We start from the raw sequence: 26667 nt of genomic DNA on the forward strand, positions 1-26667 counted from the left end.
CTTTCCACACGACGTCGGTATGGACTGAAAGATGATATAACTGGAGTGAGTAATTTATGCGGTAATGATTTCAGTACAAAATTAATGACATGTGCATTTTAAAAGAAATATAAACTGAGGAGGATGATTGATGGAAGTAACGAATCCGAAAGGGCAACAGCCAGAAAGAAACTGATTTATTAACGAGAAAGTGACACAAAACAAAAAGGCAAAGAGAAACTTGGCGATAAGGACTGCCAAGTTGCTTCTAAGTGAATATTTGCAATTAGGAAAGGAGGAAAATAACAGTACACACATACATTACACCAATACTCTATCAACAACAGCTACTTTTGAATACTAACGGCATTATTTAACCATCAGTTTTATTGATCGTACGACAACAAATGATTCGCAAGAATAGCGGACAACGTACAAAGATCACAACAGTCACGGGTAATGAGTCTGCACAATTGACATTGAATGTTTAACTTCTGAAGCGTATGCTTCCTGTAAAAAAGATTCACTTCGGACACATATACTATGGAAAATCTTGAAAAAGTCTTGCCGACCAAGCTGCGATGTCTGTCATTTAATACCAAACAACAAGAGAGTTGTAGTTAAAAGGAGAGTAGGTAAGTAATGAGAGATCTGAAACCTGAAATTGTCAACAACGGTAAAATTGTTAATAGTATCATAATTAAAGGTGAAAACGTCGTAAGACAGTCAATTAAGTTAATTACTGAGTGAGTACGACGGGCTAATGAAACCCAACTGTGAGGTGCGGCTCCAGCTTCTCAATTCATAAATAAATCTGTGTTTAAACAGTCGTGGTAATTTGATTGCAGCAGTTTGATGTATTTGGCATTTGCAGATTGTAGCCAGCCTAGTTTGTATCGGTAAGCCCACTCCCTAAATTCAACGACAGTTTATTCATGCGAATATTAAGTAAACCCACTCCGTTCCGATTACATTTTTGAAGTGCATCTGGACTGCATTCATCGCATTTAATATGCAGTTTCATTAGGTTTGAACATTAAATTGCACTTAGGTCTTTCATTATAGATAATTTATAAGTGTTTGGTAATAGAATTATGCATATTTTTTATCACATCGTCAGAGTAAATTGAAATTATTCCAAATATCCCTACTGACAATAATATCTAATTTTGAACAGGCATAAACATAGGGACGTTAAACGTCCCTTGAGTGTCGAAGCCGATATTTTTTTGCAAGCGCAACAGGTAACCTCCCGGCGGCCGCCGACACCCGACGCGCTCCGAGGGACACGGCCCGTCCTCACTGTAACGTCAGGTAGACCCTACACAGCCTACACTTGTACACTAAACAGAATTATAAACAAACGACTTTTACCTAGATACTACACGACTGTTATGAGCTTACTTATATCATTTATATTTGGTTATAACTTCAAGTAATAAAATTTATCGAATATGACGCCTTGGAAAAGTTACGAGACATTATTATTTGACTATTAAGTTTAATGATGTCTGACTGTCGGGAGTATAAAACTGAAACTGCGATATGGTACAAATTTACCCAATGTTGCTTTATGAGTACATAATGTTTATTATTAGTCGGCAGTAATATAGCTGCGGTTAGTAATTACTGCTAGGTACTGGGTGGTGCAGAAATCTGAGACCTGAGATCATACAATAACACTAGAGGTAACTAACTAGCTATGAATCAATGTGTTCGTGAATGACTTACATAAACACAACACATTGGTGCCACCAACACAAATTGAACAATAATCCTAAATAGACGTCTAAATATACGTCGATGATTTTACCAGTTTACTTACGACAAGACACAAACAACGACGTACACATTATACATACAACAAAGACGGGAAACTATGAATGATTCAACATCCACATCCTTGGCTAGTAGCGAATCAGTTCAGAAAGCGGAAACATCCCGCGGGCGCCGAGATCACAACATCATGTCCCGGGGCAAACACTTGTGACAACAAACAGAAAAGCAGCGGACTCGTGTTCAGGTGTCGCACCACTGCGACATCACACCGAGGATACACAATACCCAGGCCCGAGGGCGATCACTACAGCTAACATTTATGATCTGGTTTAGGTGTTAGACTTAGGTGCTGCACGTACTTCGTCTCATGCCGTCGGAGAGTGTTCGAGGCGAGCCCGGCCCCGCGTCCGCGCTATCATTTAAATATAACTTGGGAAGCCGCCGTCTGTCGCCGGCTTTATTTTTACACCACTGAGATTATATGTGGACAGTCACAACGCACGCTGTCTCACGGGAGACGTTATGGTTCGCGCGCGACACGGAGCGACTGGACAACAGTGAGCGATACGTGTAGGCAGAGCGACGCCCACGGCGCGAATGACGGGCGGAGCGCGCGCGGCGTCCCCCTGGGCCTCCGCCCCGCGCCGCGCCCCCGCCCCGTGCATTATGCACCGCTGCACAGCCTCCACATGGCTCCGCCGAGATAACGCGAGCACCGAGCCGAGATCACACAACACTCATCAGATACACAAATGCGGCGTGCGATGCGATTCATTGACGCCAACACTACATTGCCAACTGTTTATTATGATCTACTTACAAATGTATTAAGCGAACGTTGCGTTTGATCGGCCAGCTATTAATCAACACAAACAACTTATTGTATGGGACACGGAAAGAATCTATCTACTCCAAATATGACGATGTAGACATTACAATAACAAAGAAGCATTGAGTACTAAACTAAAGAGTGATTATTTCTGGATGAGGAAAAGTAAAAACAGGAATTTGATAAAACTATAAGAATAAAGAAGCTGTTCATAAAGTCGCAACTGTTTAAGATGTAAAGAACGCGTTACCAGATATCGTTAACGCGGGCATATATTTTCAGCGAAAGACATTTCGTTAGCTGTTCTGAAAATCCAACATCTGTCGGAAGCTGATGCTTTTTATAGTTTACGAGGAGCACTAATACTCCTACTTCCACATGTTACTAGAGAGAGGCGAGCTATAAAACCATACGGGGCTATCTAATCAGAACGTCATTAATGAGATGGTTTTATGATCAACACATTTTGTTTTATTTCCTTACTTGGTTTAGTACTTACTTCCTGCTTAATATATATAATCAACACATGTAGTAATACAGTTAAGTGACGCAGAGTGTGATAGGAGCTGAGCCGCATCGTGCTGGTGCATGCAGCTGAGTTTGCTTGCACTCGACACACACAGCCTCTAAATGCGGCTGTCAATAAGCGTACGGGTCCACTGTCCACTAATGTATCTCAAGGATCCGAAAATGCGAAACTCGGAAGCACGTGACGGTTGCCGAATCACATGCAAATTACTGTTATGAATTTAAATGACTGCCCAGAGATTCGATACTATTGTTCTGTGTCCTGTCTATGACATCAATCTGCGAATAATCATCGTTATTAGCCTAAGTGGGCTCGCGATTGGGATTCCAATGCCATGTTTGATTATGTTCGAACATATTATTTTATTCCCTGTGACAGTAATGCAGTGACAAGCGACACGGATGTTTCTCGTGGGAAATCTCCTGACGAGGTTTAAACACGCCATCAGAACCTCATCAACAACGGCCACATTAAGTATAAAACTTTCACGTTGTTTATAAAGCACTGATAGTGACATTCTGAGAATAGGCCGCATGTCTGGGCATCGCACGTGCAAAACTAGTTCCTTAGATTCGGCAACCGGCGCAGATGTTCTGGTATCGGTTAATGTACACGAGAACGAATCGACGTTGCGAGTGCTGCAATTGCAAGCGATCGTATAAATCGATTTGTTAAAGATACAAGTAAAAGGGCAATCGATCAAGATGAATTCGATGTGGAACTCTGGATCGCACTCAATCTTGTTTTAGATATGAATAGCACGGCTGCCGTTCTAGCCACGGAACTGAATTAATCGATGAATATCATAGTGGGTAGTAAGTGCGATATAATACGATCATCTGGACACAGATGGCAAATATAATTAAAACAAATAATAGTTTAGCTGGCTGCGACGCCCCCTAGATATCGGGAAACAATTTGGTCGTGACTGTTGCAAATGGCATTCGGTTCCGATCATGCTGCCGGGGCGAAAGGTCATCATCGCACAGCGCGCAGGCGCCGGCGATCTAGCGACCTCTAGGATTATCCAAGTCGATCGATAAGGTCCCGAGGGGGCCGGGCGGGACGCGCGGCGCGTGATACGGGCCAAAGAACATAATTTATTCGGCGGCAGAGTGGCGCGCCTCGGAGGTGCCGCGCCCGCTCCCCGCGCCCGCGCATCTCCACGCTCCTTTCAAAACAGGATCCCGGCACTATTTTTTGTGGGCTGAGGATTAAGGAGTATCGGGTTTAAACGCAGGTTACGTAATAGTTTTTACACACCCTTAATCTTCCACGGCCTTTGGGACGAGGTCGGATATTAATAATTTTATTTTTAAGTGCATTTGGTAGAGATATTTTTTCCGAGCCCAGCTTGTTCGGATACAACCTGCTAACGACCCATTTACGCGATAAGACCGTTAGTTCCATCGATATTTGCGCATACGCAATAACATACCATGAGTTTTATCAGTCAACGAGTTTTCTTGATTGCTGTTCATATACACACCGTTCACCTCACCAGTTTAACAATATAACTTGGCTGTCCATTTTTAATTATTGAGATGATCAAGTTTTTATGGATTACGAAACTTACATTAGCCAAGAGATGCCCACACAAGAATGCTAAATGTGCATATTTTCTCCGCATCTATGAAGCGTTGTTTTTGTCATCATTAACATATCCGTGACCAATGATACGGACAGGCTGTTTCAAAATTTCTAAATGGCAGTTAGGAGTCGTTACTCGGGGTACATTGGGTCTGTGATAAACTTGTAAACTGGACAGTAGATCAATATTTACCAAACATGTCGCGAGTGTGAACTGTTATCTTGTTACCTGACGTGAGAATTACTGTGTGTATACTTTATCTTCTTTGACAACTATCTCAAGTTTATTAACCTGCTGTGCTCTGAGATAAGATGCCAAATTAACATCAACATTCTGCTTATAATGTGACATTTATTTATAAACAGTCTCTCGTGAATTGCGCCTGTATTTACAGGCTTCGCAGGTTTTCTATGTGTATACTTAAAATTTGTCTATAAAATGTATCTTTTTATAATTTTTATAACGATTTTTTACAGCGAGAACCACTGATAAATTTAATATCTCTCGCTGTGTTTTCTATGATGTTTACCGAATAATGAGAATACCTTGTTCATACAAAGTCTATCGATCGTGGACGGTAAGAAGAAATAAAAAGATAATTATCGATTTATATATAGTATCAAAATATACTCATTTAAATGTTAATCAGCTTTAATCTGTTTTAATGTAGATAAGGTTTTATGCAGAAATAGCGAACATTATAAGAATTAGGGCAATACGTGACAGAAGCCACGCTTTCCGCGCATGAACATTATTTGTTTACAAATGATATTTTGAAATTACCAAAAACTACTCTACTTTTTGTGCATAAGACCTCGTGGAAACCATTCAAGGTGAAGCTGTTAAAATTTCAATATCCTTTCGTGTTTGTGAATGTATTTAATTAAAATAAACTTTTAAATATAAGATAAACTATACTATTTCAAAGTATATTCTTAATTATACGAATGCGTAATAAAAACGATATGCATACTTATTTTTTTACTACCTTAAGGACAAGCCATCTCTTCCTAAGTAATGCAATTAAAAGTACTCCGCAATTATAGGGCTGTAAACTAAACTATTACACTGATAGTTTGATGAATCTAGAATCACTAACAGGTGAGCACATGTCTACCTCGTGTATTAGCCAGAATGAATTGCAGAATACGACAATAGTTATCCATCAGATAGAACTTCAACACGGAAAAAGGCTCCAGCCCACTACGCTGCCGTGATTATAAAAGTAACGTAATAACTAGTGACACCCGAGATTTGTCACCATATTGTAAGCTAGATAGTGTTCGTCGTGATAGCTGAAAATGAAAGGGTAAGTCGCTGATACAGCCTAAGTCACAATTATATTCTGTATAAGTTCGGCAGCGAATTTTACAGGTTCGTTCAAATGAAACTCAGTTGTTACGAGTCTACTAAGGTAAACACTGGTGTCGGTCCCAAAGTAAGTAATTTTTCAAATGACAACGACAGCTTGTCGTAAATACGTCGTGTACGTAATTGACGCCACTAGGAGGCGGTCAGGTGACTGTATTAGCATGCTGATGGATCTGCTCTGCATATTCATGCGCGCACGCAGATTGCAAGTAATGTCGTTCTCTATGCGCGACCCACTCGATTGATCGACCGTTACCCCGAGGTAACGAAGCCGGTCACCGCCGCATATAATGTTCTACTACCTCTGATCATACCGTATAACAACGTTCTCTGTTTATTCAAAGCCGCGCTGTAAACATCCGCGAAACAAACTACATGATATTTTTAAACGTCTTAGTAAATATAACGACGACAGACTATAAAAATGTCATAACCCGAGGTCGTCATAAAGCGCGCACCTTGTGACAGAACGTAGATGTTTAAAATAGATTTGTGAATAACTGTGTTTTTGTGACAATTGCAACAGAGGGCAGGGCATAGGTCCAGCGCGTTAGAGTGTAAACCGCACGATACCGCGACTCGTCCCATTTGTAGCGGAATCTATGAAAACAACAACATATTGGTACAGCATTATCTGTAGTGAATGGACGGCGCGGCGGCGGTTTGCTCGCGATAGATTACACGTTTAATTGTCAACACACTTGCACACAATTTGATAACGTCTATTGATACAACGCGCTATAAGCGTCATTGAGTAAACTTTTCACATTTAACATTCCATACATGCCATCGAGATAAGCGCGTCCCAAATAATCGGAGCACTTAATAAATTCGGTAGCGAAAACTCCTCGATACGAAGAAATAGTGTCAAACCATAACACGCACAGTTTGAGGTCGGATGTAATCAGTTAATCACGCCGTGATAATCTTAATAGTAGGGGCGCGGCCGTTATCAGAGGCACGGAGAGACGCTGCCATGTGGCTGGCTATCTTAAGGTGACAAACAATGTATTTGTGTTGTGTGTATCATGCGATGTGTCGATGTACGAGTTGTGCAACCGCCACGTCGAGACACGCGGCGCATGATAAATTGACACGTTACAAAAATGCTGATAAATGCAGCGCCCAGCGCGACAGGGCTACAGGTACGCTGGTGCTCAAATACTACGCAGTTACATTTTGGAAACGATAACATATCTACAGATAGCCACTACAAAAGATATGTAATTTGCTTAGATACTGAGAATCTTATCGAGGAGATTATATATAACGGATTACGGAGCCGACACCGGTCGGATAAAATTAGAAAAACAAAGAGAACAAATCGTTTTGACAGCAACAGATGTAATTAATGATCTGTCAATGAACGTAGAGATGGATAAAAAGATAACGATTGAAAGGTACAAATCCGACAGTGGGCGATAGTTGGACAAATGCACACAAATCGAACGTCACTCAAACTCCATACAATGTCGCCATTTGAGAGACTGTCTGTCCAACTGACTACAGACAATCACTTTTAATGGCAACACAAAAACTGTACATGTAGGCGAACCAGAAACGCTAAACGAGTATGTAAAACAAATGATGCGTTACATTGAAAAACTATTATGAAGCAACGAGCAAACAGAATAATAGAATATTGCATGACTCGGCGGTACTCGTTAACAAAAGAGGTTCACAAGCTAAATCGATCGGAATCGCAACATGTCTATTAAATACGTGATATAGAAATTATAAAGGCTATCTTTGTTGTAGGTATGGTTTGATGAAATACATACACCCAATATAATCTACGAAGCATATTCACGTAAAGGTCATAGATAGTACGAGTCTACGTACAAGAAAAGCTTTGTTATAAAACAAAATTTAATTAATCTCAAAATAATGAATGCTGTGTCTGTAGACGAGCTAGATCCAAGTCCAATGAGCGTTTGTGGGCGAAACCTGGCAAGGTTGCGTCGGCCAGAGATCTCTTACAATCTGGTTCTTATAGGTTGACATATAAGATATATTTTAGTAGTCGTGATAGTGGGTGCAGCGTGCCAGATGGACACGGTATGGCACGACAGGTGACGCCCACAGCGAGAAAGTCGTGTCGGCTCGGAACGTGGCCTCGGGGGTGGCTGACTTATTGGACTATCACATCGACGAGCGCCTAGCTGGCTGAGAGCTAATGAACTGAACCACTGTACACCAATAAATAATAAGCACCGGTCGGTATTAAATGTGCGCTTTGAATGAAAACCAGACTTAGAATAAAACATGAATGAAGCAAAAACCACATCATACAACTAGTAAAACGGATTGCAATTGAAAGCTAACTGTAATATTTTACGCTACCATAAAAAAATGAAACTTAGTGATGGAAGTTATCTGTTATAAATATCTGGTTTACAAACCTCTCGAACGATATCAATAAACTTAAGAGCTATGTATCAATATGTAAAAATTTCACCTACACCTACGAACAAAGGCCGTATCAATAAATAACAATTTTGTCGTAACTCACGTCTTAGAATAACATGAACAATTCAACTCCAACAGTCGGGGGACTACGGAACACATAAATCAAGCGATTATAGGCTTTGTTCCGTTAAGTTAGAGGTTCTGTTATAGAGTATGGTCATTAATAATGAGTAACGATAAGGTGTCGCGCCGGTGGTGATCCGAAAACGTTATGAATAAGATATTATAAAAAAACTATCAGAAGTATCATTCGGAAGTGGAAAACGTTTGCAATATTAATTGGACCAATTTATATCGACAAGGAAAATAGACGCGTTAAATCATTCACGTTTAATTAGAACAGACTTTTGTCCGTTTCGTTTACTATAACTCTGATTAAATAATTAATTATTTAATACATTACTTACATGATATACGTCATAAAATTATGAATAACAATGATAATTTTACCTGTATTTAATTTCCAGAATTCTATTATAAATGGGTTTAACTAATGAGATCTTCTAGTAAAATAAGTGATTGTAGTACAAAACCAGGGATTACATATTAGTCATAGTTAATTCATAAGTAAATAAGTGTGGGTGATGGTTGAGGAAATCGGGGAATACCAGGTTTGAGCTGACTCCCTTTATAACAAGTGAAGTTTTATTTTATACAAAGAATTGCCATGTTTCCGTGAGCCTTCTGCTTCTGTTTCCTAGTATAATCTCTTCACAAATATCGTGGGCGTGTGCGAGCGAACTTTTGACCGGCGCGGGCGCACTCGCCGCGGTCGACGCTACGTAACCATGAGCCTTCCACTATTTACATAAAATATCTATTCCTTAGATGCATTTCACGTCAGATATTTGATATATTAAACTATAGGTTATGAAGTTATCACATCTCATGTTACATAGGAATTTTGGACTGAATTTAATTATTTACGAATCAATTTATTTGGTATTATTGATGGGTGGTTTACGTCCGACGTTAATTACCTTTTAAAATATAGTTTTCCTTGTAACGTGTCTGATTTTCTAGTAATAAGCGTAAATCATGGGTATGAGTCAAAATGTTGACTGATTTTATGTTATTGACGCAAACCATTAAAAGAAAATGTAAAATAATATTAACAAGTTGAAATCTGCATCCAGTGAGGAAATCCTATGGAATGTAATTAATCCGGTTGCTTACACTGAAGGATTATGATAAGTCGTAGTGCGTAGTAGCGTAGTTATATCACATCTAATCTCGTTTATTATTAGAATTTAATCTTTCGGGTCCAGGTGACACGGTAGCCAAGGATGAACTAATCATAATTTACAGTGATCGCCTAATAACCTGGTTACAACGGAGTCTAATCGTAACGGATTAAGTGCTACCTAAATGTTTTGATAACAACTTACAAGGAGCACGCGTCGCAATGAGCACGCGAACACAGCCGCGCACGTGCTAACAAAAATACACAACTGTACATATTACTACAAATAACATTAACAAAAATTAGACTAAGGGCCGATTTTTCAATCACCAGGTAACTTTTATTCGACGAATATGTTTGACGTTTTGACAGCTTTTGTATAAAAAATATGTCAAACGACCATATTTATTCCTCATATAAAAGTTATCTGACGATTGAAAAATCGGGCCTAAATTATATATTAAAGGAATGTTACCAACTTATTCGGTAGGTATGCAGTAGAGGATCTAAGTTTAGTCACCTACTTCAATTAAAACTTTGCAAAAAGGAAAATTCATTGAAATACCAAAGTACAAGTCATAATATAACGCATATCTGATAATTTAAATAATCTATTTCTAAATAAATCCACCAAAACGTTGTTCGTTTATGTATCTAATTGGATTGTCAGAGATAACTGGATAGAACAGGCAGTAATTAAGATTACCATACCGACCGATGATCGAAACACTCGCGACTATTTTGTCGCAGCGGCCCGCGTTTAATCGCGGCGCGTAGGCGACTTCCGGTACATTAAACGCTGCGACGACGTTTCGAACCTGCGTCTGACACACGACGCCCATTACCATTATAATTTTACATAATGGCTCGACTAACATACTGATATGAATTGATCAAATTTCTTATAATTCAGGTTTGGAATGGTTTATGAGACCTAATGGATGTCACTATTTTAGTTTTATTTTTGCAAGAAATCGACTGGATTGGAAAAATACGGTATTGCTTGTTTTATTGTGGTACCTTATGATCAATAGGTAATACTGTTTTAAATATGTATAATCTATTTTTACCACTGGGCTTGAACTAAGTACTTGGAAAACCTAGGAGGCAGGCTTAGTGCCAAATCTACAAATATATTCAATACTCTTATAAAAATATGTTCGAGTATTTTAATATTATTATTATAATCCTACGCCTATGCAAAGTAAAATAATATGACATTAAAACACTTCATTAGCTTCGGCGGCCAAATGTGTAATATGATATTTTATCACCAGAAAGGCACATTCTATCCGGGTCGGAGGACAAAAAGTGTCAAGAGCGAACCCCACGACTTTTTACGGGGTTCTTACAGATAATCATCTGTATTTGTTTGCTTCATCAACTGTACACCGATAGCGTAAATAATGTTATTTATTACTCATATGACGGACATTTTGATGAAATAAGGTAACCATGTTAATGTATTCTCGACTTGAAAAGTTTTCTTAAGTACTTGCGGAACCCCAAAACATGTCTCGGTCGTTGTTCGCGGAGAATTTTGTTTCGTCAACTAATACTCTGCTTTTTATTGTGAAACTAAACACTGCCCATTGACAGCTGCGGTGTAATCAACCTTGCCTGTTCCAGCCCGAGCTCGTGTAACCGACACTAATGATTTATAAAAAACAAAAGGCCGCGGCTTCATACAACGTATAACACATTCTTTGGGAACTAAACTGCGCGAATGGACTTCAACAGAAAACAACATAGAAGTGCAGTGGGCGGTCCACGACTTGACTATCCTGTTGCATAATTCAGTATTATGATCTTTGCAACCTGTTTGCAACGAGGAACAAATACGCCTGACAACAATATTAACACAAGTGAGAATTTACATCCCACTGTTGAAATCGTTACACGGACCTTTATTAAGACAGTTGGGATAAGCGGGTCTATTGTTGTTGTAGCCAGAGGCGCCTAGCGAAATGCTGACGATGTGATAACCACTCAGAATAATGTTGACATTTATCTTTTGGATATATCTCTGACAACACCCACGGGAAAGATAGCGTGTGGCCTAAACGACGGCGGAAACAAATTAAAACGTCAAGATCTCTATAAAGTCATTGATCATAAGCGCTAAAGAACGTCATAAAAGTAACATTCACGTATCGATACGTGGTCGGAGAGCCATTAGACGAGCGTGGAGCGTCGGCTGCGAGTAGAAAGCTCACCCACGCGTGCCGAGAGGTCACCACCGCCCACACTACCCCAACGATTACTATTGGGAAATAAGAGAACAAGCCTTCGGAGGTGTTCGTCGGCCAATTACCGTAAATTGATGATTATTGCGAAACAGCGCGGTGGGCGCGCGCCATTAGCGATGCGATCGAGGGCGGATTGAAGACATGACTGATTGCACCAATAAAACGTTAACAATATGATCCACGATCTCCGAGATAACGGAACAAAAAACTCGGCACTACATCAAACTTAATGGATGTGACGAGCTTTTTCTTAAGTTAATACCATTACCGAACAAACTGAAGAATCATACATCAATGACAAAAACGCTGTGGAAATGCTGCAAAGTGCAAAGCATGTGCATTCAAGAAAATTCAAAGTTGTCTCCAGTACAATCTATTTCAATGGCAGACAGACACTCTTTAAAACTAAAACATTACATTTAAAAACTCTACATTTACAAAAAATAAAAACACCGAATTTGCAGCGCGGAAAGGTGTACATAATTTCGCGTGCATGTCTGTTGAAACGTAACAAAAACACGAATTATGAGAATACAAATTGATGCCTATCACCACATCTGCAATACTTGGATAAAGAACAAAAAAATAATTAGTGTTATTCCGATAGTAATTTGCAACACGATGAAAGCTCTTAATAATATCGTTGGCTGCGCTAATACTCGTACGATATAATTACGGATGTGAGTAACATCACAATTGCAAATCGGATGCGCTTTCGATCGAGGCCAGAATTTTTAATTCGCTTTTGTTCTTATTTAAATGATCTAAGTGTAACTATAAGTGCGTTAGGATTCTAAACATGTTTGTTGATGTTCTGATCGTTATCTGGCATCGCGAAAGCAGATTTCAGATTTTTAATGAGATAAACAACTAGAGGAGAAATGTCTTGATCTATACATATATGGAAGCTTGTTCACTTTCCCCGACTATTGCTGAAAAAGTATAAAGCAAAAAAATATTTTGAAGAGTATTTAAGATCATCACAGTTATATCACGGTATAATATCAAAAACAAAAAACATATTGAGGTGAGAAAATATTTCGAATATCAATAGTTTAGAAGGTATACTTCCTCTGCTCTCGACGGAAAGCCTGGGGTCACCGTACTTAAAGAAATACTGGTGAAACATTTATTTATAGCGAGGATTAAAAACAAGATGTTATTTCTGTATCGACAATAAATCATAAATAGAACAGAGAGCGATTGTGAAAAAAAAATGAAGTCATTGAGCATTGGCATGTAGCAATGCTATATAATTAGCGACGATAAGGTGAGGTTAAATGTATCATTAACCTTCCATGGTGATCCATAAGTGGCAGACAATACACTACTGTTTTATTTTTAATAGTCGCAAAGTCCGATGAAAAACTTGGTACATCAATCTTGGTATATTTTATCAATTTCGAGCGCCATATAAATCTTTCCGAAATAAACGTATCCCTCAAAGTTTGACGTCATTATGTTATATCGATTCCAGTAATATGTAAAAATGTTTTTATGAAATAATTTGTGTTTTCACATCTCATTTCGTACAATATACATACAGTGCTAGTAAACACATTTGTTAAATGTTGTGGAAGGAATTTAAATTCATGAAATCATAATACTCAAATACTAAATACGCAATTAAACATGTTAGTAACTTGAGAGGTCCATAACGAGTTAAATTACAATTGAAATGACATTTGTTAGCATATCATATTAAAATAGAATATTTTTTAAATCACATGCTAGGTGATTATAATAATTGGTTGTCGATAATAATATATTAATGTCTGCCAGCCACCTGACTAATCAAGGTAGTCGTTGCGGAACATAAAAACACCGTACAACCGGTTCAAAGGTGATATGATGCCGAGACCCACGCAAACACTGAAATACCTAAACATTCCTTACCAAATACGTGACATATTGTACATCATCTAGTTTGTATTTGATTAAATGCTTCAAGTCAATAAAAATATCTCTCGAGTCATCGATAAACATGGTTGCATCATAACTTTACATTTTCAGACAAGTCCGAAGTGAAAACAAAAACAAATGAGAATCTCGGACCATCTAAATAAACAGCTAAATCCTCTTCTATTTATTATTTTCATGAATAATCCGGCGTAAAGACTTACATGTAATATGTAAAGCAAATAACATTCCAACATAATACAGCACTTGAGAAATGTAAATGAACAGACAACAATCCGTCTGTATGTAATATAAATAAAAAAACAAGTCAGCTAATCAATTTACAGCTATAAGTAAGTTCGGTGCAGATGAATGAAGCGGTAATCATGATGTTACTATAGAATGTTTATGCAAATAGCCGTGCTCCATTGATGGGGCCCATTGAGAGTGTAACGGGCCCGAGACTGGTCCGCGACAGCCACCGGCACGCACACACACCACAATATTGATTATCAATTAAAGATAGTATTAATTGATTGGTAATTTATAGTTTTATTTGAGGAAAAAGATACAGCTAAATTAGGTTTTATCGTCAGAATTTACTGATTTTGTTTTGTATAAAAAAATATTCTGCTGATTTTAAATACACTTGTAATGGTTACGAATTCAATACTGTCAGTTCTAAGACATAAGTTGGAACAGAATTGCTAATTCTAATTATCTACTTATAAAATTTCTAAGAAAGCCAATTTCCTTCAAGAAAACATTTAATTCCGTTGCCGTTGGTATGTTCACAAGATTTTTTCCTTAAAAGCCAAGTTTTTGTAATACAAACATTAAAACTTGTCCATTATTATACACGTATGCGCTAATTGCAGAAAATACTTCGCCAATTCTTAGAACTTTATTAGTCATTTCACCGCCTTAAATTGTAGACGTTTTTATTATACGCAGGTGTGCCGCTGTCACAATATTTTCCAAAAGCAATAAATGTCTAGTAAATGTTGCAAAGAAATTAACTTTACATAAAATATTTTGTTTAATTCTGTCATCAACCTTAACCATTTGAGGGAAAACTTTAATTGAAATAATTCTTTTTCATAAATTTCGCAAATTAAATTCTTAATTAATTTATCTTATCAAGAATGTCGGACCGTAAAGCTAGGAGCGTTTTATTAATAAGCAACAAGCCAGCGGTATCATTCACAACGAAGCATCATAAAAACATAAATCCATACATCACAATAATAAGTGGTACAATTACGAGTCCGCGGATCACTTTAGACCAGACCGGGCCACGTAAGGCGGAACATTAATTTGTCCAATATTGAGTGTGTTGGTTTTAAATTGCTATCACGAAACTAGTTTTGTCAGTCGCGACTCGACTCATGACCTCTTACTGGTAGACGAGTCGCGACTAGTCGGGATTTAATCCGACTTTCTTTTTGGTCAAACCTGTATTATATGACACTGGTCATCCACCTGTGCTCTGTAATGTTAGGTCTTGTTTGTCTCAGCCTCTCTACTGAATTTCAATTGCTCGGCTCTACAGGACTTTATTGCTTGCGTAGCGAGTGATAGCGTCGAATATGGATCAATTACTACAATAAAAAATGTTATACATTTCAAAGGGCAGGTACAAATCTGCTTCTACTTACGTCAACGTCAAAAAGACCAATCCTACACTAGTTATTGCGTCGTTGAAGGCACAAATCACATTACGAGATTCCAAACACAGCTTGCGATAACTTATGTACATATTTCTACTTGCTTTCCGGTACGTAAATCATTAATCTATGAATGAGAAGTCATATCTTGATAATGCCCAAAATATTCATTAAAGTCTTGTCTGATGACAATGATTTCTTGTTTAATTATATCATTTATTATAGTTTTTCTATCTTAAAAATAGATAAAGAAATAAATATTTTCGAAATTACAAGTATAATATTATACATATTACTCGTAGTTGTGTATCAGAGTCTCAAATAGATCAGACAGCCAGTATTATAGTTCGATGACATACATCGGGCGCAGATAATATGCACACCCGAGAACAATCGGATGATATGAATATCATTACAGCTATTACGCAAGGACTCCGTACGAAGTTACAAACAAGCATAATAGACCGAACTACACTTGTCTCAAAGTCGAAACGTGATGCAACTGTCCTCGCACAATATATAGGGATCGAGCGTATTCAGTATAGAAATGACTTCATAATTTCCCTGCGCACACGCACCTATTCGCGGGTGTGTGACGCGAGGGCGCACTCACACACGCACAATATCCGGTCGCGTCTGTGAATGACGCTTACGCATGTTTACTACCGCTCTGTGGCCGGCTGTCGATCATTTCGGAACGGTAATACGTCATCATTCATTACACTACCAATTTCTACGTGTGCATAGCCGAGAGCGGTGCGCGAGCCAACGATATAGGTGTTGACCTTTTCATACTGCTTTGTTGGATTTGTTTAAATGGTGCCGACAGGCGTATCTACTGCGCACTATTCGACAGGTCAAGCTCAAGACATTTGTTTCTAATCTGCGACCCCGGTAGCCTCGCAAATTTAAATATTTATGATTCAGTCACATTGCTGTCCTTACTTCTATAGTTAAATATTCAGACGACGCTACCGACTTACGAAGACTCGTTATAAAATCAAATTAAATTAGCTCGTAGCATGGACGCTTCAATTCATTGATGACAATGTATTATTAGCAAATGTGAATTAAATTAGCATAACTATTTAAAGTATTTATGGGCCAATACGCCAGCGCGACCGTTTAAAAGAACTGAATTTAAATGCAAACTGCCTTCTATTATAGCCATCAAGACTTCGTGTCTACGAGCCCGTCACTCATACAGTGAGTTGAAATGAGGCTGCTTCCTGACCGAGCCCAGTTGATACTTGACCAATGTTCAGTCCCTGGGAGTCACAGTTTCGTGAATAGCTATTTAAACACCATCATAAAATACTAAGTCCAAAGCAACAGTGTTGCATCCCAGCCTATTACGAGTAACATTTAGTATCGGTTTTATATTGAAAGTAATTTATATATAGATAATTTTAACTGCTTCCGAGATAAATAATTTAGTTTGGTACGTAGGCACCATAAATCTTATTGAGTTTCCTTTATGAGTATATAATAAAACAGCATAATGATTGTATGTATGTTGCCTGAAATCGCATGAGCTTTATGGCTGTTCATCATCTGGTCTCATTACAACACATGTATGTATATCTTTAGATAGCGTATATTAAGATGTATGAACATTAAGAGGTAATAATGAACAAGCTTAAAATATTGTTACAATGGATGTTTTATGAGGTTGATTAGAAGTTTTATATCTTGGCTTTAATAATATCTTATCAATCTTTAAGTACAGGACACGTCTCCTTATCTCTTCTCCATATATTATTTTAAACTAATATCAATATAATATACATAAATAATGATGTGAACTTTCGCAAGTTAAATCCAATCTAGCGGAAGTTGCTTCTCCGCCAGCTACGAAATGTTTTATTTAATATTTTCTTCATTTTAATAAATCATTCTATAATTATTAAAGTGAATTTCGCGAAAAGTTCATAACATATGAATATGAGAGTCTCTCAATGATAGGTAAGAGTAAAAAAATCTAATCATAGTTGCAATAAATTTGGTACAAGTTCAACTAACCGAGTCAGTGCGGGAAGCTTCACGTCTTGAGAGTCTTGATAATTAATTATTTATATTGCGGATGGTTGTGTTCGCAATTTAAATAATTAATTTTCTCAATTGGATGTCGATCCTCCTGCTGATTGCTGATTTGAGAACGGATGATGTCGTCCGTTGTGATACACCTACTTATTTAGCCTCTCCGTGTCCATCGAACTGGCCCGCTACACTTCCTGAAGACCCAAATCTGGTCGTGAGATCGGGGCAGCGTTGAGATACACATCGCCAACAACTGGTTCCGTTCCAAGTGCAAAATACTAGACTTGTTCTCACCTAGATATTAGTCAATCAAGTGAACGTTCATTAGTTTAATTAACTGTACACCTGTGTGGAAGCGAAATTCGCTATTGATCATTATAGAAGCTCAAACACGATTTTATTTTTAGTTTCTTTTTTGCGTTCTCTTAATAACTTTAATAAATAAATAAATTCGTTTTGCGAGTTATGATGACTTTGAATATTATATTTTCCTAACGGTACGAGAATGTTGGAAGCTTCTATAGGATCGTAAATAGTCCTAAACGTCCATTTAAACAAACATTTCCTATCTCTTTATAATATAAGTGTATTGCAGCTTAGATTATCCGCATGCCTCTTTACAGTATGCTGCGAGATCCTTCAGATTTGCGAGATACAAGTCTCGGCGGTCTCGGCCGGGATAACGGTACGCCGCCGCACAATACTTGTGAACATTGTGTCCGCACATTATGCAGCAGTGGAGGCACCAACGACCGGCTATCAAGTTTCGCCGTCTCTCAATTACCTTGCCTCAATATTGACCCCAGCCGGCCACTTGGCCGCTCCTAACGTTTGCAAACATTCTTGTAAATCGGAATGAAGTGCAGTTGCCATTTAATTCTTAATGATACATTATTATAGAAATACGCGGGAACATAATATAAGCTGTATATCTAGGTATCTGTGTCGGTAGGAGTCATTAACTAAGAATCATGTCCCATGGCTGGCCGACTTCAACTTGTGTGGGATGTTTCAAAAAGTGCATACAATTAATTACCCGTTGATTTTGTGGAACGGAACGAGGAGTTCGGCGAAACTTGAGTTATTTGTTTTTAGTGCTTAAATTAGAATACTGAAACGAGATCAGAATGTTTTTTTTTTTCAAATAAGCCTTCTTCAATCACTTCTGAAACATTTATATCAGTGCCTGTAAATACTCTTCGTTATACATATTTATTTTTCTATATACGACCATATAACGATTAAGAACACAAATCATGTTCTTAAAACTTATGAAACATAAAGGTGAGGCCAGAATCGTGCATACGAGAAGTCGCAAAGGCATTTGAAATCGTGACTGCTCTGAGCTCAGCACACTTGAACTACAAGAAATAGATGGCTCCGAATACATGTGCAAACAATCTGAAATATCACTACTAAAGGTTTCAGAGTTGTTTAGAAATGTTGTCGTTTATTACGAAAATGCCTTCATGAGTTGGCAATAATATGAATCTGTTCTAAATTGATAACATCGAATGTAAAATAATGACACAGACCGCAATAGTCAGTACTCATCAACGTAGAGTTTGTTTTGGCAGCTAGCCGGCCACGCAATCAGATAGCTATCATAAATGCACCACGTAATGATACATTTATTATCGTATTAATTCTGAAATGCAGTAATCTGAATTGCAGGTGTTCGGCTAGCTAGACATAACATACGGTGACATCCGCGATGCGGTGCCAACGGCGGGTGCGCGCGCGCCGGGCCGTCTCGGGCGGAACTATGCGCCCGATATAGGCATTATCCTGTGATCAGGTGGGCCACGCTGAAATATTACGCACAAAGTTCTCCTTCTATATGAGCTACGTTCATTTTCTTCTGTAATGGAAATGGGTTTAACTTTTTCTACGATTCATTCAACTTACAATACTACGATCATAGTTTATAACAAAGGGAATCTAGTTTGGGGTTCGAGGCTTCATCTACGACTGTAAAATTTATCGAGACAATAAATCATTTTTATTTATATAAAGGTCAAACTAACTGCTTGAAATCAAATAAAGAAATAAGGAAAAAGTGTTAAGCTTTTATAAATTGAAATCATAAAATAGTCATATTAACAAGTACTCACTAACTCTACTTTCCGCACAAGACAACTGTTGAAAGACAGACATTAATCTTATATTGGCACCTTTCGCATGAAACTTCATTCTACTCCATGCATAATTATTAATTGTCATTTCTAACGATGAATATTAATCAATAGACAGGAAATAGATTTCCGTAATAACAATATTTCAAAGAATCACTCAAAGAGAGTGCGTTTGTGGAGTACAGGTACATTCACGTTGCTCAAAGAAGAAACTTTTTTGTTGAAGAATAGTAAATTTTATTTAACAAAGAGGAATTAATGATTACCAGCCGTAAAAGGTAACAAACAGTAACGCAACCGACCGAAATGCACATAAAGCTCTATACAATATCTTACAAAAGGTTCTATTTTACGAGACATAGGTGCAGGTACAAAATCCGTGTCCAGCGCCACATGTGCAGCGAAACTGTAGAATTCTTAGAAAATCCACTTTTTCTCATAGTCCGGACAATAGGGCAGCGCATCTGGCAGACACGGTGTCGTCAGGTTTAATAACTGACAATGCTCCGTCGTCCGTTTTGAGAACACCTCGACACAAAGAGCTACCTGCGCGGTACCTGCGATGCTATTGTGTGGCGACTGCTGCGAATCGTAAATAAAACCTACTTTTTAATGACCAGCATTAAAAGCGATAGAATATATATCAAAATATAAAAGTCTATGAGAAAGGATATCCAAGACATTTATTACCCATTTAATATTTTTGTATGAAAAAAATAATGTTATTTAATTCCCACCCAACCGTCTCATTTACTTTAGATCTAATGAATGTATTCAAGTATAAAAGAAAACTTCGCTAACGAGTACACGATAACCATAATTGGTTGTGGCAAGTCGAGACATCGTAAGTCAGTAAGGAACATAAAACGTAACGGACACGTAGAGCGGGTATCAGGTGAAGCCGGGCATAACAACACCATTACCTAAATCATAACGATCGCTGTAATTAGAGCCGCGCACTAAGCCATTGACCCGGCGATGGTTCCAGGTAAGCACCGCACCGACACCGGGAGACAATGCCTCGTTCTGTTGTCACAAGAGGAGCAATCGTCAGGTTAACCGATACCCTGGAATTCACGCCGCTACCTTGGTGCAATGAGAGTTGTTTGTGGCAACAGCAATGTTCCTTACTGTAGATAGGACCTTAGGTCAGATAACAGTAGCAATTAAGATTAGACTACACTGAGAATGACAGGAAAAATCGCAAGCTACGTAACATAAATGTGTCCAAGCCTTTTTTTGATGAGCGACAAGTTTCGTTTTTCAATCAAATGTTATACTGTCCTATATTATACAACTCTAAATGATCAAGTGACACATTAAGAAACTAGAACCCTTCCTCCATGATAACATGAGAAATTCGATCGAGCGGACGCAATAAGCTCACAGAAATAGCCGGTTTTATCTGAACAAATATGATGATAACTACGACAAATGTGACAGTTATAAAATAATGCAGCCAAGGTGTCGACTAATGACGTTGTTAGGCTCACTGATGCCCAAGTGCAGCGATGAAATCAGACTCTTTCATATTCAAGATTTATAGTCAGTCCAATTAAATTTCGAGAAGGAACCGTATCTTGATTGATGTACGAGAAAATAATATTCAGAAAGACTAATGACGTTCTGTTTTGTTTGGTGCGATAAAAAATTAAGGAATCAGAATTCAGGAGTCAACCTCAAATGAGCTCATGTCCAAATCTGTTGCATCGAGCAACTTTAGAGGTAGGCGGAGCCTTTGATAAACCATTAATTATATTCACACCTTTGTCCACCGCAACTGAGTATTCGGGTTAGTTTTTTTTCTGTAAAGCGACAGTTCTTGGAAAAATGGCGGCGCGACGGTATAGCAAACAAAAAGTGGAAGCGCGAGCACGAGCGACTCGAGTCTCGATGAATGTTTTAGAGGTCGTGACAAATACCTACAGATACATATTAAAAGAAAGAAATAAGTTAACAAATCGATTTTAGCAGTAATAGCTCGTGTGTGGGTCAAAACAATTTCGGATAATTATGTAAAAAGTAGAATTTGATTTGTAGCAAAGCTGTAAAATCAAAGTTGATTGGGTGAAATAAATACATATTTATCTTGTAACAATAATATTGTTTCCTTTCGTAAAGTTCTTGTCAGCTTGTTGTATTCGAAAATAAACACTTTCATCTAGAGGACCAATCGCTTCTTACAGTCGTTCAGGCTACCTTGAAAACGACCTCACAATCGCCACTTGCAATCAGCATGCGACAGTAAGACAAGTGATTAAAAATTATAAAAACAACGACAAAACGTGGCTATGTATTTAGCTGTTAAGATGTGACCAAGTGATGACCCTGAAGATCTCACCTCGATAGAGCTTTGAAGAATTCCGTGGCTCGTTTCGTAGGAGCGACAACAAAGACTGAATTCTTTGAACACGTACCTCGGACGGGCGGTTAATTCTAACCCTGTCAAGTTACTTTTTTGTTGGCACGATGTTTTCTCTGTAAACGAGGCAATTTATTTCACACCAATTTAGGAGACGTTTAACATCGCTGTTGCGTCTATCCGAGCTATGTTGGTCGTCTTAATGCTCATTCCAGAGTAATCTTAATTGGAATCATTAATCGGTAGGCAATTACGTGTTTTTACAGCACTAATTTTGTTGTTCTAAATCATTCTCGTTGCCTATTCCGATTACTAGGTATAAGATAAGTTAATAAGTTAATAAGAAACAGTTTCTCTTTAGTTCTTTCAACCTTTTCCGCTCGCTGGACATTGTGAACATTTGACACCTAGGTTCCCATGAACATTTTATTTTTGAGTTAAGTAAGCACTACCAATCAGCGTGAAACGAGAGTAAAATACAAATGGGCACATTCAAATTAGAATTGGTAGGAGAAATTCATTAGTTGGTGATTTTCTTCCATTCCATTCTAGGGATTTTATGCGTAAATTCAACTTCATGTTTCAAACAAATATAGCAGAGTGATGACTTAAGAAAGTGAAGAGTTTCCTTGGTAATGACATCGCTATTTATAAAACGCAATTAATGAATTGTATTAATTGCTTTAGCTTTACTATACAAAACACGAAACAGTTTAAATTATGTTTCCCTCGTATTCATTGTATTTGGCCAATACATTACATACTACGTTTCATAAACATAGACTTAAGAATGTTATTCTGGCGCCCTAACAAGAAAGTAAGTATGAATTAAGAGGTGTTTGTATATTTAGGTGTAATGAAATAGATCGCGTCGCTGCGTCTAGCACGGGATCTGTTGAAGCGCATCAGGTTCAACGCTCGGCGCGGCCAGCTCGGCGGCGCGGCCAGACCACGGATGACTAGCACGGCAGGCTGTGGTCTACATCGGCGGATCATGACACGCTCTGTCGCCCGCCTCTGAGCTTGCTGACCGCACCTACCTTCAGGTGGGTACATTGTGACCAAGACAGCGGAGATCGAAGTCTTCAAAATAAATAAAGACTCCCGCCCTAAAGGTTTATAACTGCATCGCGGGGAATTTCACAAACATTCAAGTCACATGCAAAGGAACCCAGACTTAGAACAAGCATTCGTGGACATAAATGATAGACCTTCGGGGGGATAGAATCCGTGGCACGTCAAGCACAGTGGGTTTGGTGTGGTGAACTCAATCACTCGGCAATTCTGCAAATTAGTTGAGTAAAACATTAATTTCATCTCTTTTGTTTCAACACCAAAAATAAAACATCAATTCTCTTGTCAAAGTTTGGAATGCATCTCATTTCCATTAAATTTATTACGACTTTAGGCCAAGAGAATTAAACAAAGCCGTATGTAAATGCTTTATTACAACAAGCTTTTAGTAACATATGCAACCCAACAATAAATTCACTAGGTACGCTAAAACACACCAAATTACCATGTGTTGTAAGTACAGCTAAAATTTTACGGTAATTTGTTATGAAAACTAGCAATTGTATATGCTAGGTAAGTTTAAATACAATAGGTCAAGCGTAACGCATTCGTAACTTGGAACGTAGGAGACATGCCAAGTTTCTAAACAGCGATCGCAAGCAATGTGTGCGCACCTTTAAACCGGTAATGAAATATTGCAGTGAGTCTATTAAATCTTTAACAGTTCAATGATTAGAGCTAGAGTAGTGATTTTAATTTAGGGTTGCTTTATAATATGCATGCATAATATTAACGATACTAAAACCATTTGATGACCCAATTGGCGCTGTAGCCAAGTGATTTGAGTGCCACTGCATGGAAGCAGTTGGTACTTGAGAGTTATGGTGTATTCTGATGCAATCTAGGCAACTAGAAAAATACAATGAGCATGCAAAATAATTAGTATTATAATAAATTGTTATTATTTTTACGGTAAACACATTTATGACAAGTACTGCTTAAAACGTAAATGTTTTGAAACAATGAGTTAAAAAAATCTACGTAAACATTAAATGTTAATACGTGATTGAGAAATTATCGATCATGGTAAAAACATGTTATATGTGTGAAATTGGGTATTTTTCACGGATATAAAATGTTTAATCAAATTATCCTATAAATATATGGTAATAATTGTTCAGAACGAATCAAAACAATTCGTCATGAAGTGTGAAAGATACGTCAATGGTGACGACAAACTATTAAAATACACGTTTTTTGTAAATACGATATAAGCTTGTTAAAAAAATTCTGAGGAAACGAAATAAACGCCGGAAACCCGAACGATTGTAAGCAATTTACTATATAAATACATTCAATACAATCATCACTAACTTACGGTTTTACATAGATATTATCCTAGTAGAACCTGATCCTGTTTGCGCAATACGTAGCTCATTATGCATTCAATAAACTCATAATTTATTACAAATATTATACACTATAATATGTTTAATTACCTAGTAAACCAGTACTATAGTAGAACAGAACAAGCGACTGGTGTTTCAATCAGCTCATCTATTCAAATCTGTGTGTCAAAGAACAATACTTGTGGTATTAGTATGAATGGTCGGATGCCTGAAATAGTTCCGTGAGTGGGCCGGCACGACTCGGCCGGCATGCTGCCTTTCTAACGACCGGCCAGTAATGGCGACAATATTCCAAACACCACTCGCAATCAAACTAATTCTAATATAGTGTAATTATAAGCTGACCGCTTATGTATCAATGTAATCCTAGCCGGTTTGGGCAGGCTGCTCAGTCGCTCATCACGATGCTACCCTGTTGTTCCAGCAAGCAGTTACGACATTTCTGTCCTACTATATAAGCCCATTGGCCAAGCGTATATTTAGATAAATAGACAAAAATAAATAAATAAGTCATATAACTATCAGTAAAATCAATAATAACTACCTCATTACAATAATCTATTCATAAGATTTAGAACGTAACCAAATAACTTTCAAGCTAAGCCTACCGAGATACCTAAAATAAACTTTACAAGACAGAAACGCCGGGGGCCTAAAGCGTGTTATACGCAAGCAAATGAGGCAAGTACGAATTTAATACAGCATAGTTTATGCTAAATACCTGTCGAGATAAAATAAGATTCCTTGCTCATCTGAGAAAAAAGGGCAGTAAGGTTTATCGAGCGCGTGTCTCGAGCAAAATGAGCTACGAGTTATTTAATTATGCTCGTAGGCGGCTAACTGACATTATTCACGAGGCTCTGCGATTTTTAAATCATGTAGATTATTACTCCACATTTATTATGAAGTCTCGTGTTGATACTGTTTTAAATTGATGCTGTAATGGAAACCTGACGCTCGACATGTGCTGTAATGGGGTTTGGAGATATAATCATTGCATGTTTTATAACTCATAGTATGATTTCTTTTTCCTGTATTGTAGTGTGATTTAAGGAAAACGCAGAAAGGACAATTAAACGAGGAAAAGTATATTAATTAATTGCTCATTAATAGGCATTGACATCAAAAGAAACATCGACAGTTTAACAACTAATAAACGGTTAAAACGCCCTACCATGACCTGAAAAAATTTAGAGCTCACAATATACATAGTTCACAGCCTAAATGCTTTTTTTCCTAAAAGGAATTCCAAAAGAAAAAAAACACAATCTCGCGGAAACCAGCCGCCACAGACATTGTAATTCATGATAACAATCGATTACAAAGAAAGCTCGCATCTTTTTATTGAGAACCATATAATGGTAGATTGGTTGCGTCAATCGAGAGAATCGATGAAAAACCTCAGAGAATCGAACAATGTTGTTTACTACAACGGTATCGGCGAACCGGACACAATCACTATGTGACTGGAAGGTCTAACGAGGCGACGGAGCTTGAAAAAATGCAAGCTCATTTGCATGGCAACAACTTGCCAGGGTTTATGTAAACCGTATGTTGTTAACTGTCATGTGTGCATGCGTACTCGCCATCAAACGTACGAGTACATTTTGATGATATCAGACAAAAAGCAAAAAGAAATGAGGATAGAGATAAGGATAAAAAACAGGAAAAGTAGAATGAGTATTTCAGCTTATGTGCTTTGTTAAGAATAACAAACTCAAGAATAATATGGACATTACACGATACTGGTATAAATAGTTGAATCAAATGAGAAAAAAAGTCTTGTTAACTTTCCATGGCTCTGACCGCGTCACTCAGCTCAACGCTATCATTAAGTCACCCATACATCCAATCTCTAACCATACCGACAGTCTCCGCGATACTTAGTCGCGTCGAATCACTGCTCGAGTTACAATATTGTGCAGTGGTCTATCCAGATTAGCGTCCGACCACAACACACGCTGACATTTGACCCCGCCCACGGCTGTGCACCTTTCTAATCTGAGGTAAGGCATATCGCCCACTTGCCATCACTCCGACTCAATTTATACCTTCACCGTGCTTGTATTTGTCGTACGTGACTCGAAATGCTGTTATTTTTACAATTTGAACTTTACTTGTATTTGTACGAGTGTTGTGGGAAACAAACAAATCTTAAATTG

At 38.0% G+C, this 26667-nt stretch overlaps 1 protein-coding gene across 3 annotated transcripts in view; it reads right to left on the minus strand.

The window, feature by feature from the left end:
- The window catches only part of LOC113503669 (bone morphogenetic protein receptor type-1B), a 59393-nt gene that overhangs the window by 3317 nt on the left and 29409 nt on the right, over positions 1–26667 (minus strand). For 2 of the 3 annotated variants that reach the window (XM_026885708.1, XM_026885706.1), the window contains exon 1: positions 2118–2369. The exons of the other annotated variant lie outside the window; for it this stretch is intronic. In XM_026885708.1, the coding sequence (XP_026741509.1) occupies positions 2118–2127 (10 nt within the window). In that variant the 5' untranslated portion in view covers positions 2128–2369. Of the gene's footprint in view, positions 1–2117; positions 2370–26667 lie in introns of those variants that run through there. 3 annotated transcript variants of the gene reach the window in all.

Source organism: Trichoplusia ni, chromosome 20 (genome assembly GCF_003590095.1).
Source record: "Trichoplusia ni isolate ovarian cell line Hi5 chromosome 20, tn1, whole genome shotgun sequence".
Taxonomy (NCBI): Eukaryota; Metazoa; Arthropoda; class Insecta; order Lepidoptera; family Noctuidae; genus Trichoplusia; species Trichoplusia ni.